We start from the raw sequence: 16,232 nt of genomic DNA on the forward strand, positions 1-16,232 counted from the left end.
TAGCCCTTATCTAGAGCGCATCTGATTGTGAACAATGAAACTTGTTAATATAACCTAGTTTATCGTGTCTCAGGAAGATATTATTTGATCTATTTGATTATTTGATCACTGACATCGTGAAGACATGTTTCAGGTCTTGAGTGGGGTCAATTTACCTGCTGCTTTTACACAAGAAGCTTTCAGGGACAATGTTTGGATAATTTTTCAGCAGTGTTTGTTTGAAAGAGTCTTGGGAAACAGAGTTGCATGGTTTTGACTTAATAATGTCAAACCTGGGTTTTTATTCATGTTGACTGAGCAGTCAAAAATAAATTACTCCCTAAGTACCTGTCTTTTTTAACAACCATGATGCTGTGATTGTGTTTCTATACAGAATATTTAGTCCATCTTTTTTCCTCCTCATGGCAGGATGGGGCAATAACTGCCACTTTCACACAGACCTTGTGAAAGGCTGCACTGAAGAATTGCAGGGTATGGTAATTTCTATCAAAATGCATTTCTGCTGTTTGTCTATTAGTCACAGTTGCCCCCTGAGGGGGGGACTGAACGTCAGGCTCCACCTGCAGCCCTGAAAACAATTCTGTGTTTGCTCCAATCAATCTCTTTAATCAAGCAAGAAGTCATCCCTGTATCGCCACCGACCCCTCTGCCTCACACCCTAGGGAGTAAACAAACAAACAATTAAATAAATAAATACAAACAAACAAGCTAACACCTTGAGGTGATCAATCTTCATTAGGCCAGAACGGGTAGCGCTCAGCTCATTGGAGTAGAAAAGCCTGTCCGGCGGTTCAATCTTTAATGCTCCGCTGGCTCGTCATGTTGTGACTAGTTTACCAAACACAGAATGTTAGAGGAGCATGCATGCAAATGTGATTTCATGACATCTCAAAGCATGTGTTGGAGCTGTGAGGGCTGCTGTCAGGCTTTTAAATGCTTAAACATTTTTCACATTAAAACATGAGCAGTGGAGAGCATGCAAAGCTGAGACTCAGAGTGATGTAAAAAGAATGGAGCCGACAATAGACGATGAGACCGAGCAGAGTTTTTTCTTCTCCCTGATAAATTTGCAAAGGCTAACAAAGCGTTTCAAATGGAAGAATCCAGGTTATAAGCCCCAGTGTGACATATTTATTTTTCCATTTACAGATATCATTGAGATTTATGACATTAATCCAGGTTAAAGCCTTGAATGGTGATGAAGACTAAGTCACAAAGGAGGTGCAGAGCCGAGAAAGCAGAGTACTATTTTTATATTTATGTATTTATGTATTTATTTGGCTTCAAAACATGAGTCATATCACAGAAGCTGCAGAACTAGGGGCAAAATGAGTGATAGGTTGCAAAAAAGAAATATTAACAAGGATCTGAATCAGTGTGAACAACTCAAAGTCAGTACAAAACAAACAGTTTGGATCAATAGATGAGAAAATTACTCATGCTGAAGATTACCTCCTTAACGTAATCAATGACTGGTTGTATGAGGTCTTTATTTGCAGAAAGCAGCTTGGATATATTTTTTATTATTGAAGGCTAAGGCTTGCTGAATCTTGATCCTCTTTATTAATACAGTTCTTCATGGGCAAGTAACCAACAGGATTAAAACATTACAGAAATGCTGGTCTCAGAAGAGCTCCTAGCTCAGCACCCAAAAACAAAACACTCAAAAGCAATCATTTCTTCCAGATTTGGGCCTTTTGTCTCCATTTGATATGGCAGCTTGGGGGTAAGGTAAAATGGGAAAAAAAGCAGGGATGACACATTCCCAATTATGCTGGACAGAAAATCAATGTTGAGGATTCTGGCACAACTTAACCAACTACCCATGTGCAAAGAGAAGACTCAGAAGTCTGAAAAGATCAATCTCCATCAACATTTGTTCAGAGAACAACTTTGTTATAGACCAAACCACGGGAAGACTCCTCCCCATAAGGGACAAAACCAGTGTCACTTTACTCAGTCATGATCAGAAAAAATTAACTGCTCTTCAAAACACAAAAATTTGTAATTTTAACTTGCGGTGGAAAATAATGAAGAAAAAAAAAAGAAAAAGAAAGTTAGCAAAGTATCAAACGGCACAGTATGAGAAGTGTGAAAAAAAAGGATGTGTGCTTTCACCTCCTCACTGGTATTGTTCTTCAAGTAGAGTGTGATTGGAGCCACAGCCAATATGAGCTTCTATTCAGTGCTGGGGCTTGTTTTTACTTTGCGTAAGGACAAAAGCTGCTTTGAAAAAATGACACAGAAACACATGCACAGAAATGGAAAGCATACATTGGCATTAGATATTTTAAAAGTAAATACACCAAGGCCTTTACATGTCCCACTCCCTAAGATTAGGACTAAATTGGGATCAAGGTCAAAGTAAATCAAAAGTGCCTACCTGTAAAGCAGATTTTAACTGGAATAAAAAGACCATCACCCCCAAAGATCACATCCTGCCAGGGACAGAGCTGAACACAGAGCCAGGACAATCACACCAATTGATCTCACCTGTGTGGAGCAGAGTGCCGTCTGCCTGTCTGTCATCCTCAGAGCCTCAGCTCCACTCTTTGGCTGGATCAACAGGTGTTTTGTCTTGTTGATTTAGGAGAGATTCTGCTCCTGAGACAGAGCAGCTCCTCTTACCCAGACCTCACAGAGAAGATCTGCAAACAAAGTCCAGCTCAGCCTCAGTGGCTGAGGGTTTGTCGGGACAGACTGTTGAAGCAGCTGCAGCAGTCATGGACTTAAAGTTCCTGTTTCAAAGGTTGGTCAGAATATTTTCAGCTGTCCCTGACTCTTTAAGTCTTTACAAGGAAAACCTCAGTGTTGTATATGATGCTCTCGTCTGTGATGAATATTTGATACCAAGTTTCGTTCCTCCTCAGAGTGTTACTGGTTTTCTTACTGAAAGAGCTGAACTATTCCTCAGCGTTCCCAAGAGGTGAGTCTGATTCATACATGACTTTATTTGACTTTTCTGTGACTGGTTTTGAGATTTCTGGTGGGGTGTTGTGTTGCACAGGCGTGAAGACTAAATATTCTCTATGCTTCCAAACAAAGTTGGATATCATCATTTCAAAATTTAATATTTCCCTATCAGTCTATATTACCTGCCTTTTAATAAAGACCTGCTGTATGGAAAGCCAGTGTGGCCAGTTGGAGTTAAATATTCTTTCTTAGGCTGTTTTTTTTTTTTTTTTTTTTTCAGAAAATGAGGTTTGTAGTTAAAGAAGTTGCTTCTGACAGCCCAGATCTCTTAAGAATTTCAAAAGCATGGAAACCACATGACACTGATATTTATTTCAAGCTGGTCATCTTAAGGTTTTTTTTCTTTTTTGGGGGTGGGCTCCCTTTTTTTTTAATCTAAGCATGGTTGCTGATTAGCAAATAAAATGTGTGCTTTGTTGGAAGAATTCTTGGAAAGATAAAAAAAATTAAATTGTTTACAATATTTATAGTGACTCAACTCCCTTCTAATCTCCCATCTAATACTAAAGTTGGTGCTGCTATGAACAACTGTCTGTCTCTATAAAGTTTTGAAGCCATTTCATGCACATTTGTATGTTTTTACCCCTCACTGCTTTTGTTATGATCAATGCTCACACATTTATTTTCCATTTAAGCATCTTATTAAGTTTAAGAGCTCTAAAAACATGCCACAATCAACTCTTTCCTTAAAACCATAGATAGTATTTACGTTTGAAACATCAGTTGTAAAGAATAATGAATGATGTTGGTTGGTTTTTCTATCATTTTGCAATTTCCTAAATTGATTAAGGGAAACTAGGACATCTTATTTTCTTATTTCCTGAATTTCCCCTCAGGGATAAATGATATATATTCTATTCTATTCTATTCTATTCTATTCTATTCTATTCTTATGAATATTTTTGGGCAGAAAGACAAACAAAAATGGAGTTGTGGCCCTGCCAGATCCAAGGCTTTTTGGAAATTCCCATTTGCGATACTTCTGATTTTTCTGCTACAGAGAGCTGGACTTCCCCTTTTAGGTTAACAAAAAGGAATAAATACTTACTCTCGTAGGTTACCAGAGAGTACAGTAAGATGCTGATCATTTAGCACCAACACATTAACAGTTTGTCTCAATGAATGAGGAAAATTGAAAAGCACTCAAACATGCTTTGAGATTGAATTAGTAGAAAAGCTGGACTTCAAAGTATGAATACATCTATTTACCCTTTTTTATTAAGCTGGTGTTTCATGGGTTGAAAGCGGCACGTTAGCTTTGTACTCTCCTGACTTTTATTCAGTGACATTAAAGAGGGAATAGAAATAATTTTCTTCATCAATTATTTATCCTTCTCCAACAGTTTTCTCTGTTTTGTCGTAGGAAGAAGTTCTACGTCCCCTGAATCAGGGCAAGCTGAAAAAGAGAAACAAAAAGCTGGATATGGTTATGGGAACCGACGCCCCCTCCACTACATCCGGGCTCTGAGACAGGCCAACGCAACATCCAGCACCGATGATCAGGTTCAGGCCATACCTTTGGCAGAGATAGAGGAAAGTCCTTTGATGCTTCGCAGCTTTGCTCCAATACAGAATCAGCTGCATCCATCCCATCCAGTCCAAAATGTGAATCAGCCCCAGCCTGGCACCAAAATGATTCAGGAAACGTCTCCAACCTTGTCTGCACAACAGAGAAATCAATTGACGCTCAGGCCCAGAAACTTTGAATTCAACCTGAAACTTCCTTTTGCCAACTTCCCAGGTCAAAACAAAGAGGACGATTCAAGCATCAAAGGCTCCAGTTTGGGCAGCAATCAGAAAGATGACCAGCAACAATACAGGCCGACTAGCGTTCAGTTACACTCTAGTTTCAACAATCCATCTGGATCTGTTGAAAAAGGCTCCACAAAAAACCCAAATGGTGGAAAAGATACTCATGACCCTACCAAGCCAAGCTATCAGTTCAGCTTATCTGTCCCAATTCCACCTCCTTCTCCGTCTCCCAAACCCTCCAACGATAAAGTTGTCCATCTTGGAAGTCTACTAATACCAGAGGCTAATCCACAATCACACTCAGTCAAGGATGGATCTGGGTGGGTTCTCTTAAACTCTGGTCCTGCCCAGCAACCAACCAAACACCAGGCTTATGGGCCGATGGACACACAATCTATTGACAGTAAACTGGTTACCTTCCCACCTGGACCACTCAGTCAGCTTTCATTTTTAACTGAACCAAGCAGCCAGTCAGCTCAACAAACCGTTCAATATCCTCAACAGTCTGAGCTCATTCATGGTGGTTACTACAGTCCCCAAATACAACCTACAAAAAACAACCATGGAAGCACCCAAGTTATCCAATCATTGTCTCCTGACTCAACAAATGTCCCTCAGTTTCAGTCACAGTATGAAAGTCTCCCAAGTGGATATTACAGCGCTGGTCAAGCACCCAGTGGTAACTATTATGCCCAACCCCAAACCCAGCAGTCAGTCAGTCATCTGCTTACCTCACCCCCTGAGAAATATGACCACAGCCAGCTTCAAGCATCCTACAGTCTTGGACAGAATGTCCAGACTACATCACATCCAAGTCCAGGAAACCCTTTACCTGCCAATATTGGTCAATCCCACTATGTTCCATCATCTGGTTATTATGGAAAAGGAAATGTGGGGCAGACGGATTCCTCATATCAATACAGCAGTGACCACAGTGGACATAAACTGTTGCCCAATCATCCCACTACAAATTATCAGAGTGTATCGACTGGATATCAAACCCCGATGGGACTTCCTGGTCAACAACTCAGTGGAAAACCCAGTTATGCAAAACTTCTTATTAATATGGATGATATGAGTGATGATGACAGCGGACTGTACAATGATTTTGCAGCTCAAACAGCTAACTATTATTCTGGAGGAAATACTGCAGAACCACACCCAAACACTCCAGCACAAATGCCAATCTATAGCCAAGCTCCCATTGTGGACAGTGGAGCAGGTCAGTACACACCCCATCCTGAAGTACCAATGGAAACAGAGCAAGCACAGACTTTTAATTCTCCATCTGCATATGATAACTATGCTCCAGCAGTGGGAGTGAATGCTGGCACTGTTCAGACAAACTTTGGCCAACAGGAACCATCCTTCCACCCTGGGCAAGACTCCTATTATCCTAGTCATGGCCAGTACCCTACTGACCAATGGCAACCACAGTATCCAGCCCAACAGAGCAACTATCCTGTCTCTGATGACGGGATACAGCAGTCCAGTCACTACACTAACCCTCTTCCCTCTGTGGGTCCTTATCAGTACTGAGTCCAGTTCTTTGAATTTAAATCACTGACAAACCTGCTCATCATCCTTCATCCGCTGACTCCAAGACTCAGGCTCACCCCAGTTTATTCAGCACTACTCCAAATCATTTAAGTTTCCTTTTTCAAGTTTGAGCAAGACTTCCTCAACAGGCAATCAGTTGAAGTTTCTGCACAATATATCAGCTGCTCACCAAGGAGGTATATTCTTTTGATTTATCACATCTCTATGCCCAAAACCCATGTCAACCAGTTAACCAATGTCCAGTCCTAATAGACTGATGCTCCTTTAGTGGAACTGTAAGTGTTTCTTTTTTTAAAGCAACGTTTATTTAATCACTATATCATCTTGTTGTCTCAGAGAGAAAAAGAAAAAAACATTTGGGTCCTGGATGTTCTCTGGAGAAGGCGAATCAATGCATCTGAGCATCCACTGTGCTTCTTGTGGAGAGTAAAAATCAAAGATACCTGCAGGGCAGCAAAGAAGAAAGGAATAAATGGTAGGTTAATATTCCATAATTTTAATTTCCTTGTTTTGGAGAGCCTTAACTGTCAGAGCTCACTAATAAAGTGTTGGAGCAGATCCTCAAAATGTCGATATCTTTTCTACAGAGGTCACAGTCTGAAGTGGAGATTTTCAAGCTCTGATCTGCATCCTGTGAGATTCTTCTAAGCAAATGCAGGAATTTTGTCGAGAGATTTAAATAAATTGTTCAATGTTTTGGACGACACTTCTTCTTTGTTGCTCCATTTCTCGGTGTTTTTCAAGGTTTACTTTTCTAAGCAAAAGTCAGAGGCTGGAAGAGTCTGTCCTTAAGTTACACAAAACCACCTACTGCTCACCCTGAATGTACTGAATATTCTTTTTGTATGAACAGTGAAAGTAAAAAGAAATAGGGCCGTCTGCTGTACATTTGTATAGGACAATTAATATCAGTCTCAATCACTTCCTGGTGCCCAGAAAACCTTCAAAGTAGCAGAACGGCAGGGAGTCATCGCTCTGGGGGTTTTACCATCTAACTTTGTCACTAACTAACCAACTAACATTGTCCCTACACCTCACACTTGAGTTTGAGGCTTGCTGGGGAAATACTCACCTGATAAAAATATCAGACCAGTTGAGAAATTGCACAGATTTATATTTTGCACTGTTGGATCTTAAATAGGTCCTAGGTAGAGTTTCTAAATGCAAAAAGAAGAAGAATGTAAATTCTTGCAATTTCTAACTTGTCTTAAAATTTTGATCAGGTGTGCTTACTAATTTGCCAGTTAAAGAACAGTTTGAAAAAAGTTATAGCATTTTTAGACTAAAATTTTAAAATTAATGAATTAAATATGCAATCATAAATACTTTTTGCAAACTCTCAGTGATTCCCCACTTTGTGAGCAGTTGAAAGAAAAACCGTCTTTGCTCCTACTGTATCTCAGTATCCGATGATAAAAGTAAAAACTGTTTATGGATCACAGCCTTCTGAGACGTTTACATGGAGCTGTCTCATTCTGATCAGGATATCAGTCTGATTGTGAGCAGTCAAAGTAAACATTGCTGCATCTCATGTTACAAGTGGAATATTTCATTCCTGGCACAAAACTGAATGTTCTTATGTCATTTTAAATTAAAAGTCACACCTGTCGATGCACTCTAGTAATACAAATGGGATTATGGTCATGCTTTTTAATTGGACTGTCTTCACAAATTTAGTGCTTGTTCAAAAGAATCTGTGATCAAAGACACTCCTGATGTAAGAGGCAGTCTCATGAGTGAGGTGTTATCACTTCAAAGGGTTCAGCTACATGCCAGCTGGGTTGTTGCCTTGTTGGTGGTGCCTTCAAGGTACCTGGGAGGTCACTTTTGTGTACAACTGTAAATAATCTAACAAGAGTCTGCTTTTTTCATGAATCTTCGAGTTGTTTTGAGAACACTAGAAAAAAGGCAGTGTGATGCAACTTCCCTTGTCTGCTCTGAGGTCCTTTTGTACCTCGCTGGTCCCCTTATGAACAGATATTTCTTTTCCTGCAGTTTCTGCACCAACAAAACCAAAACTTAACTGCCATTTTTAATTCAAGGTATAACTTTGTTCAGTTTAGTGATTCTAGTTGGACTGAGACATCTGGATGAACACAGAGACCATTTTTCTGTGGCGTATCCAGATTGCTAACAGCTATAGACACCTGCAAGAATATAATCTATCTTTAATGAATTTAACATCACTTCCAACCAATCTACTAACCTACCTATCTTACCTATCTACTACTCTGAAAAGGACGGGGAGAGGAAGAGTGACAGATATACGAAAACAACCACAAAAACAACAATAAAAATACCAGAAATAATGCAACAACAATGACACACATGCACTTTGCAGGACCAATAAAGTTATGATATTGGACTGCATTAAAACTACATAGCAGTTCAAGTTAACAGGTTTATTGCTAGCATTTGCAATTATAATAATATCAGAGATAGAAACTAAAGGGTGTTTACAGTAAGAAGGAAAAGGAGAAGGAAAAGGAGAAAGAAAAGTCAGTGGTTTCTTCTTTTTTCTTTGGCATGTTTGAAATGTTTTGTCATACACTGAGGATAACTCAGAAACAGAGTTTGACTTTGTCTTCTATGACTCCTGCCTCCCTGTGTAGCTCCTGGCGATGTCACATAGGACTGTGATCACATTGGTTCGTGCATTAAAATGTCAGTAGCATTCAAGGTTAAAGTAGAATAAATTAACTCTGAGTAAAAACTGTAGCTACAGCATCAACTATTACTCAACCAAAAGGGAGACTGCTCATTTAAATGAAAAGGCACAGACTGCACTGAGTGATTTTACCTCCCATTGGGTGTAAATAGCTGAAGAGTGCTCTTTCTCATGAAAGGCTCAGGGGATTTTACTGAACTGGAGGAGGATGAGGAGGTTGAAGGTCCTCAGTGAGTCTCTTTTATATCTCTAAACACACCGCTGTGGCTACTTCATCACAGATTAAGCACTTTGAAACATACATGTGAAACCTGCCTCTAACAACTCTTGGAAAGCACTCACAAAAACATGGTGACCTTGGCCTCTCCTTGTTCCTCTGTCGTTTACATGCACACAAATAGTTTTACCAGGAAAAGTTTCCCTGTAAGTTAAGTTTCCGTGTAAGTTAAGCATTGTTGTAAATGTCTGTGTAAACAAAGGTCTCAGATCATTAAACAGCTTTGAGCAGAATCGGAGCTATCTCAGATCTTTGCTGAACATGAAAGGAAAGAGCAGTGATCATATGTTTGCAGAAAACTTGATCGTTAATGGCCACAGGAGGAGACTGCTGTTAATAACTTAAAATGGAACACAGGGACATTTAAGAACAAGAAAAAGTGAGAGAAGAGTTGTGTCTTGTAATAATTTAACTATACATTACTATTTGTTTTCAACCTCAAGATGAAGAAATCATACAGCTTCAGATGTAACACTCATTTAATCATTTAGCCTGTATGAAATCAAAGACAATTCAAAGTTAGTGGATGTTGTGTCCCAGAGTTATCCAGGAAACTTCACTTAGACGTTGTTTCTGGATTTCTGTGTTTGGGATTATGAATTTTAAAGCACATTTTGCAAACAAATATTCATGAATTGTACCAAGCTATAAAACTCTGCTGATATACTTGATAGCTGCTGAACATTTGAATTATCAAGTTGTCAACTTGCTGTCTGAATAAGAAGTCATAGGTTATTATGTTGTTGGTGAATTTAATAAACTGGATTTGATTTAAACTGGCCTAGAACAATCTTCAAGGGCATAATTGTGTTCAACACTTTGGAAAAGACTATAATTCTGTAGATGGTGCAGTATAAGTAAGATGTCACTGACTGTACTCGTACTAATACTCTGGAGGTCATCTACAGGAGGTTTTGTGTTTAAATTTACTTCTGGGTTTTATACCTTTGCAAAGGTTTCCTTTCATAATCAGAAACAGAGCTGAATACCAAACTCTAAATTTAGCTCTTTTGTACAGTTTTACCATTGTAAGACTTTTTACATCCTGTCTTCAACTTCACTCTGGACTGCTGCACACTTTATTAAAGTTTGAACCAGAAAACATTTTAGAGCCAAGAAGATGATTTTTTTTTTAGGATCATCAACTCAAACTTGAGTAACATTATATGCTAACATAAAGACATCAGTCTTTATTATAACAGTAGCTATGCTGCTGTATAGCCGACACTTCCATTATCTTTCGTCATCTTCTTGCACTGTTAGGGGGGAGCAGAGTTGGTTGTCACACTCTTTATAACTGTCACCAGAGGGCGCTGTCTCTAAAACTATGAGAGGAAATTTACAGAACTGTGATCAGAGCTCATCTAAATAGTCTTTTCTGGAGTTAGACAACAGGTTTATAACAAAACAACTGCTACCCTTAAATAGAATAGAATAGAATAGAAAATACTTTATTTATCCCCGAGGGGAAAATCAGGAGTCACAGCAACATTTAAGAAAACAAAAGTAAGAAAGTGTATAGAAAGTGCAAAAAGGTCCAGCAGAAAATAGATGACAACATCCCGTCCACCACTCGTCCACCACTCTCCAGCCCAGCCAGTCTCCACCTCCACAGGGTCCAGGACTGAGCTTCTTCTTCAGTCTGTTCAGTCTCAGTCTCCTGGATCCTGTCTGCTCACAGCAAGCAAAGCTCCTTCAATGTGGCCCTGGCGTCAGATGTCAGCTCCGTCAGCCACGTCCGTGAACAGCACGATGCCGCTGGGCTAGCACAGCTAGCTCGTCCATCCCACCGGAGGTAGATATCACGTTCCCAACAATGATGGATGGAAGGACAGGTCCACGTCGTCACCTCCCAGCTCACACCCGAGAACCAGCACGTCGTCCTCACCTCCTCCTCCTTAGCTCGAGGGAAATCATCAAGCCCTACACTAGTTAGCATTGACATACTACAGGCTGCTAACAGCTAATTTCACATGTAAACAATGCAGCCATGGTTACATGTAGGATCTCCAGACAAACACAGGAGAAAAGTAGTAAAAATATCGCCGAAGCCACAAAAAGTTTGGTGTTCGTGACCGACAATGAATCATACAAAGTAATGATCCACTCCAAATACAAAGATGACGAAAAAGAGACGAAAAAAATTACAAGAAACGGACAAAGAAGAGAGAGTTGCTGCAACAGGCATCTACTTGGGCAGCGCCTAGCATTTTTGAATTAAAGTGTGTGAGGCTAAAGCTGCAGTTGAGATTCTTATTAGCTAGCTAACCAACTGTTAAAGTTTTGTTAGCCTTGATGCTAACAAGAAATTCCAGTTGGGGTTGGTTGCATATGTTGTATAATGTCAGCTGGCCCAAAGGTTTGTTCTTGTGTTAAGATGCATTACATTATCTATTTGTCAATTTGTCAATGTAATTAAACTTTCAAATTTAGTTCTGCCTTCTTACTTTTTTAAAAGTTTTTCCATTGAAAATAGATTTGTGACAAACTGTCTCTGAGAGCACGTCAGAGTGTCTTGGTAGTTAATTACCTCTTTGTTACAATAAGTTGGAAAGTGAGAAGGATACACATTTCAAGCCAACACCTGAATCTATAGTTTCATGTAGGAATGACAATTAAAAGATGTTTTGACGATGACCAGTTCACACTAGAGTAAAATGTGTGACAACCAGCCCCGTTCTCCCCTACATCACAGTTCATCTGAAGAACAAACACTTCAAAACGAAACTCTGTCTTTTATAATATGCAGATTATTCTGTGTTATTACAAAACTGGACCCTCAGAGGTCATCATTAGTATAATGAAGTCAGTTTGAGCTGGAGGTTAGATAATTATTAAAACCTCTTTTTTTGCAGTCAGTGCTGCCCTTGTGTTCTCTGAGCCAAGGTTATCTTTATCTTTTGTGTAATGATACTGTGTTCAACTTACATACTTTTATTAAGAATCCTATCAAGAGACTAGTGATTAATAATTGATTGAACGGAGCAGAAATACATTCATTAGAACAAAAAACATAGTGAACATGAGTTAAAGTTAAGGTCCCTGTAAATCAATACTCAGGCTATTACACCTCACTGCTGTTCACTGAGGATTTGTGTGTTTCCTGAGGCAGCAGAGTGCAGAAAGATTTTGGTTGACCCTGTGTTGTTAAATAGTCGTGTCGTGCTCAGAAGCCCCTGTAATGAGTCTTGTTTGACTGTTCACTGAACCTGCCCTCTCACATGGCCTCAGGCTCTTCCTGTTTAGTTCAGGCCAACTATAAAACCGACCCATTGCACCAAAGGCTGCTTTATACACCTCAGACTGCAGGATGACTCCATCACCTTGACAAACTGACTTGTGTGTGGCGATTACATCTGCACGACTGTATTACATGAGAGGTCCACCCTGCTGTTCAGCATGGAGTTACCAGTATTCAGTGATGGGGTTAAACTCGCTGCATACAGACCCAGTGTTCCTCTGCCAGTGGCCAATGGGAAGCAAACCCCTGGAGGCTTTGAAGAGTCTGGTTTCTATCAGTGTTATGGTGACAGGAGCAGTGTGGTTTCTCATGGATCCATACAGACCGGCTATGAGACTCTGGATGCCCCACCCCACTACGATTTCTATGCCAACACTGAGGTGTGGGGTCGGCGGAGGCGCTTCAGACCGTCTCTGTTCCAGCTACATGCGAACTTTGAGGTGAGGACTCTCTGATTGTCATTCTCATGGTGCCCTTCATACAACCAAAGAAAGCTGGTTGCTCCAGTTGCTTCACATAAGTTTGGTTTTATTACACATTTGGGCAACAAGGCAAGGCATCACTTCAAAATGTCAACACAGCACATTGACTGAAAACATTTAAAAAGTAATTAAAAGAAAACTGCTATGAGAAGGATCTGGTTTAAATGGACTGCCTCACCACCTTCTGACCCAGAGTCTCACACACACTGTTATAAATATATAACTTTTAACCAGGTGTGTGATTGTTTTGGAAAAAAAAAATCTTTCTTTAAGACAGTTTTTCACTAGATAAGTTCGTTCTGTACATCAGTAGCTAGCGATATGTACAGTAGAGCTACTAGGGTTGCCAACTCTGAGGCAGAGAGATAAGGGACACCCTCAGCGGGGGGCGCTAGTCTCTCACTACCTGTGGCTACTTACCCGTCATCTGAGCAGTCCTAGTGCCCGTAGTGTACAGCTGGCCATGCAGGCAGCCAGACACACAATGCATGGTGCACAGAGAGAAAAAAATAAATGCATCTTGTGTGGATTGCCTTTACCTATGCAGCCAGGACAAACCACTTCCCGTACAGGACGCGCCTCTTTTGGCTCAAATACGGAACGTCCCGGCTAATACGTGATAGATGGCAACCTTAAGAGCTACTAGCAGCCTGGTTCCAAGGTGTATCCGTAGGCTAGCATGACAACAAGCAAACTGTAAATTTGTACAGTAGTTTAGTAGCCGTCCATAGTGCTGACAGCCCAGTGCCCTAAGACATGTCTATAATGTAACGTGTAACGATAGTGAATCCTGGTTAGCTTTGTCCTGCCAGTCATCTACCAATCAGAGCTAACGTAACCTCACTCTTCACCGCTGTAAGTATGGATTACAAACAGGCATAAAATATTTATCTCTTAAAAGCAGAAACAGACAGAATCTGTTGAGTCTTCAATCTGTATTTAAAACAGCTGAGGGTTTCAGCAGATGATAAAAACTGAACACTGCCTCTCTCAAGCAGCAGTCTGAACCAGCTGTCTGACTGATTGTTTTTTGGGAGATGTGTAAAGATGCTGTTACAGTAATCACATTAACTGAATTTGAATGCATGGACTAGCTTTTCCAGCTCTTGCTGGCCTATTAACTTCAGGTGATTTATCACCCATGCATTTGTGGCGATTTTCAATGTATTGCCGCTCTCTGGGTCCTTGAGTAGCTTCAGGCTGCTAACCAACATCACCAGACAAAAGTGATTGAAGGGGAAAGTAATTTTTTAATCTTAAATCTTTAATTGGTAATAACAATTATTATTATTATCATCATCATTATTATTATTGCTGTTGTTGTTATTATCATTATTACTTTTGGGTCTGCACAAGACAATTTTTTTTCCCGTGATGACACAAAAATGTTTTATATAGAAAAGTTCTTCAATTTGCTCTACTACAATACTGTTTTGAAAAAATGTGCTTAAAAACATACTTCAATATATTTTGATGGGACATATATTCTATTAATGAGTGAAATATACCTGACGTCAGTGAAGGTGTTACTATTTGTAATGGTAGTGTTCTGTACTTGTCCCACTAATAGCTGAATATGGTTAAAATGGCCTGACACAACTTTCTTGATTCACTGAGCAGCATTAATCCACTGTGTCTCTACTTCACTGGATGGTTTTAACCTAAGAAGCTGTTTTAAAACCAGCTACAGTTAAGTTGCAGTGTCTGTTTTCCACGGTGCACACATGCCAATAGAAAGAACAGTCATCTACAGTCATCTAGCAGCACTCTGAGGAAAAATAGCCATCAAAGTCTAATTGTTTCCTTTTTCGATGTTTTAGTTCTCCCTCTGTTTCATCTCATGTTTATCTGATGGTTTGTGATGTGTCCTGTACTAGCTGTGAAGATAGATCAGAGTTTGGTTTTGACATGACTATTGTCTTGCCTTTCCTTGGCTAGAATGACACCAGACCTCCCATGTATGAGGAGACTACAGGACGACAGATGGAAAGAGGAGACAGCTCTGAGGAAGATGAGGAGGAGCAGAAGGAGCCACCGCCTGAACCAACTCGCTTTGGCTGGGTGCAGGGAGTCATGGTGGGTTCAGATAGACTACTCCAGGGTTTTTGAACAGCACAGGATGGCCATGACTATCCAAAAAAAAACGAGAAGTAGAACATGTTAGGGAGTCAGCAAATCACTTGACTCATAGCCCAAAAGCTCTCCTTGTCATTTGTAAAGTAGATACATTTGAAGTTACTTTAAAAAGTCAGTTAAACTAAGAACTCAAGTACAACCAAGGGATGAACACAACAGAGTGTGTTTTTGTTTTGACTTTTTTTTTTGTTATACACAACGGTTTACTAAAGGTACATATTCTCATTCCCCTGTAATGTTCATACACTTTCCTATGTGAGTCTGTGATTTTAATTTCCAGTTGTACTGATTTAACTTGGTAATAAGCTTATTTCTAAGAGCCATATGGGTTCAGTGATCTCTGCAAACTTCTCACTGCTTATGATTCACATGGTAATCCCTCGTCATCAGCCAAATCCCTTGAATGAATCAGCCTTTGAACTCGCTTGTACTTTCCAAGGTGCCAAAATGTGGATTTATCATGGTGAAGGATACAATGAAAAAGATGTTTAACCTGCAATTTTAGAAACACATCAAAGGCAGAATATGTATATCCAGTCCTCATGTCTTTGAAGGATTTGGCCATCAGGGATCTCATTGTTTGTTTGCTTTTCAGATCCGATGTATGTTAAATATCTGGGGGGTGATTTTGTACCTCAGACTGCCTTGGATCACGGCTCAGGCTGGTGTAGGTCTGTAGGATATTTCTCACATGGTTCATTCTCTTCTGGGTCTCTCATTCATTTATAATAGTTGATGTATTTCTTCTTGTGTCTTCGTTCAGGTCTGACCTGGGTGATTATCCTGCTCTCTTCTTGTATAACTGGCATCACTGGCCTCTCAACCTCAGCTATCGCCACCAATGGAAAGGTCAAAGGAGGTCTGTTAACCAAACAATACACAATAGTTTTCCTTTAAACTTTGGGGATTAATGTTAAAAAATCACAACATGTGTAGTGTGTTGTTAAATTGGTCACATTTTACTATCCCTCCCCGCTCTCACCCTCAGGTGGGACCTACTTCCTGATCAGTCGCAGTCTTGGTCCAGAGCTCGGTGGGTCCATCGGTCTGATTTTTGCATTTGCCAATGCAGTAGCTGTGGCCATGCACACTGTGGGGTTTGCAGAGACAGTGACTGACCTCATGCGAGTATGTGAAGCAAAC

At 40.1% G+C, this 16,232-nt stretch overlaps 1 protein-coding gene and 3 long non-coding RNA genes across 4 annotated transcripts; 2 read left to right on the forward strand and 2 right to left on the reverse strand.

Moving 5' to 3' along the window:
* Positions 1 to 335: 335 nt before the first annotated feature.
* On the reverse strand, positions 336 to 2,863 carry LOC141796613 (uncharacterized). The gene is made up of 3 exons (XR_012598897.1): positions 2,384 to 2,863; positions 2,119 to 2,223; positions 336 to 658 (listed from the first exon to the last, which is right to left on the reverse strand). It is a non-coding gene; the product is annotated as an uncharacterized LOC141796613 (long non-coding RNA).
* Positions 2,675 to 6,373, forward strand: LOC141796612 (uncharacterized). The gene is made up of 3 exons (XM_074677834.1): positions 2,675 to 2,749; positions 2,871 to 2,926; positions 4,337 to 6,373. Exons 1-3 carry the CDS (start codon positions 2,724 to 2,726, stop codon positions 6,262 to 6,264), a joined length of 2,010 nt encoding a protein of 669 aa, XP_074533935.1. The 5' UTR covers positions 2,675 to 2,723; the 3' UTR covers positions 6,265 to 6,373.
* Positions 6,374 to 6,417: 44 nt separating this feature from the next.
* On the forward strand, positions 6,418 to 7,523 carry LOC141797019 (uncharacterized). Its single transcript, XR_012598917.1, has 3 exons — positions 6,418 to 6,461; positions 6,622 to 6,760; positions 6,873 to 7,523. It is a non-coding gene; the product is annotated as an uncharacterized LOC141797019 (long non-coding RNA).
* A 7,426-nt stretch (positions 7,524 to 14,949) lies between these two features.
* Positions 14,950 to 16,187, reverse strand: LOC141796351 (uncharacterized). The gene is made up of 3 exons (XR_012598888.1): positions 16,089 to 16,187; positions 15,724 to 15,950; positions 14,950 to 15,082 (listed from the first exon to the last, which is right to left on the reverse strand). It is a non-coding gene; the product is annotated as an uncharacterized LOC141796351 (long non-coding RNA).
* Positions 16,188 to 16,232: the final 45 nt, after the last annotated feature.

Source organism: Halichoeres trimaculatus, unplaced genomic scaffold (assembly GCF_033239565.1).
Source record: "Halichoeres trimaculatus isolate MK-OKI-2021-1 unplaced genomic scaffold, fHalTri1.1 fHalTri1_scaffold_10, whole genome shotgun sequence".
NCBI lineage: Eukaryota > Metazoa > Chordata > Actinopteri > Labriformes > Labridae > Halichoeres > Halichoeres trimaculatus.

Excerpts from the sequence above, each read along its gene's own strand:
- LOC141796612 (XM_074677834.1), top strand. The coding sequence starts at position 2,724 with ATGGACTTAAAGTTCCTGTTTCAAAG. Across the intron at positions 2,750-2,870 it reads TTAAAGTTCCTGTTTCAAAG|AGTGTTACTGGTTTTCTTAC; the intron begins GTTGGTCAGAAT and ends GTTCCTCCTCAG. Across the intron at positions 2,927-4,336 it reads TTCCTCAGCGTTCCCAAGAG|GAAGAAGTTCTACGTCCCCT; the intron begins GTGAGTCTGATT and ends GTTTTGTCGTAG.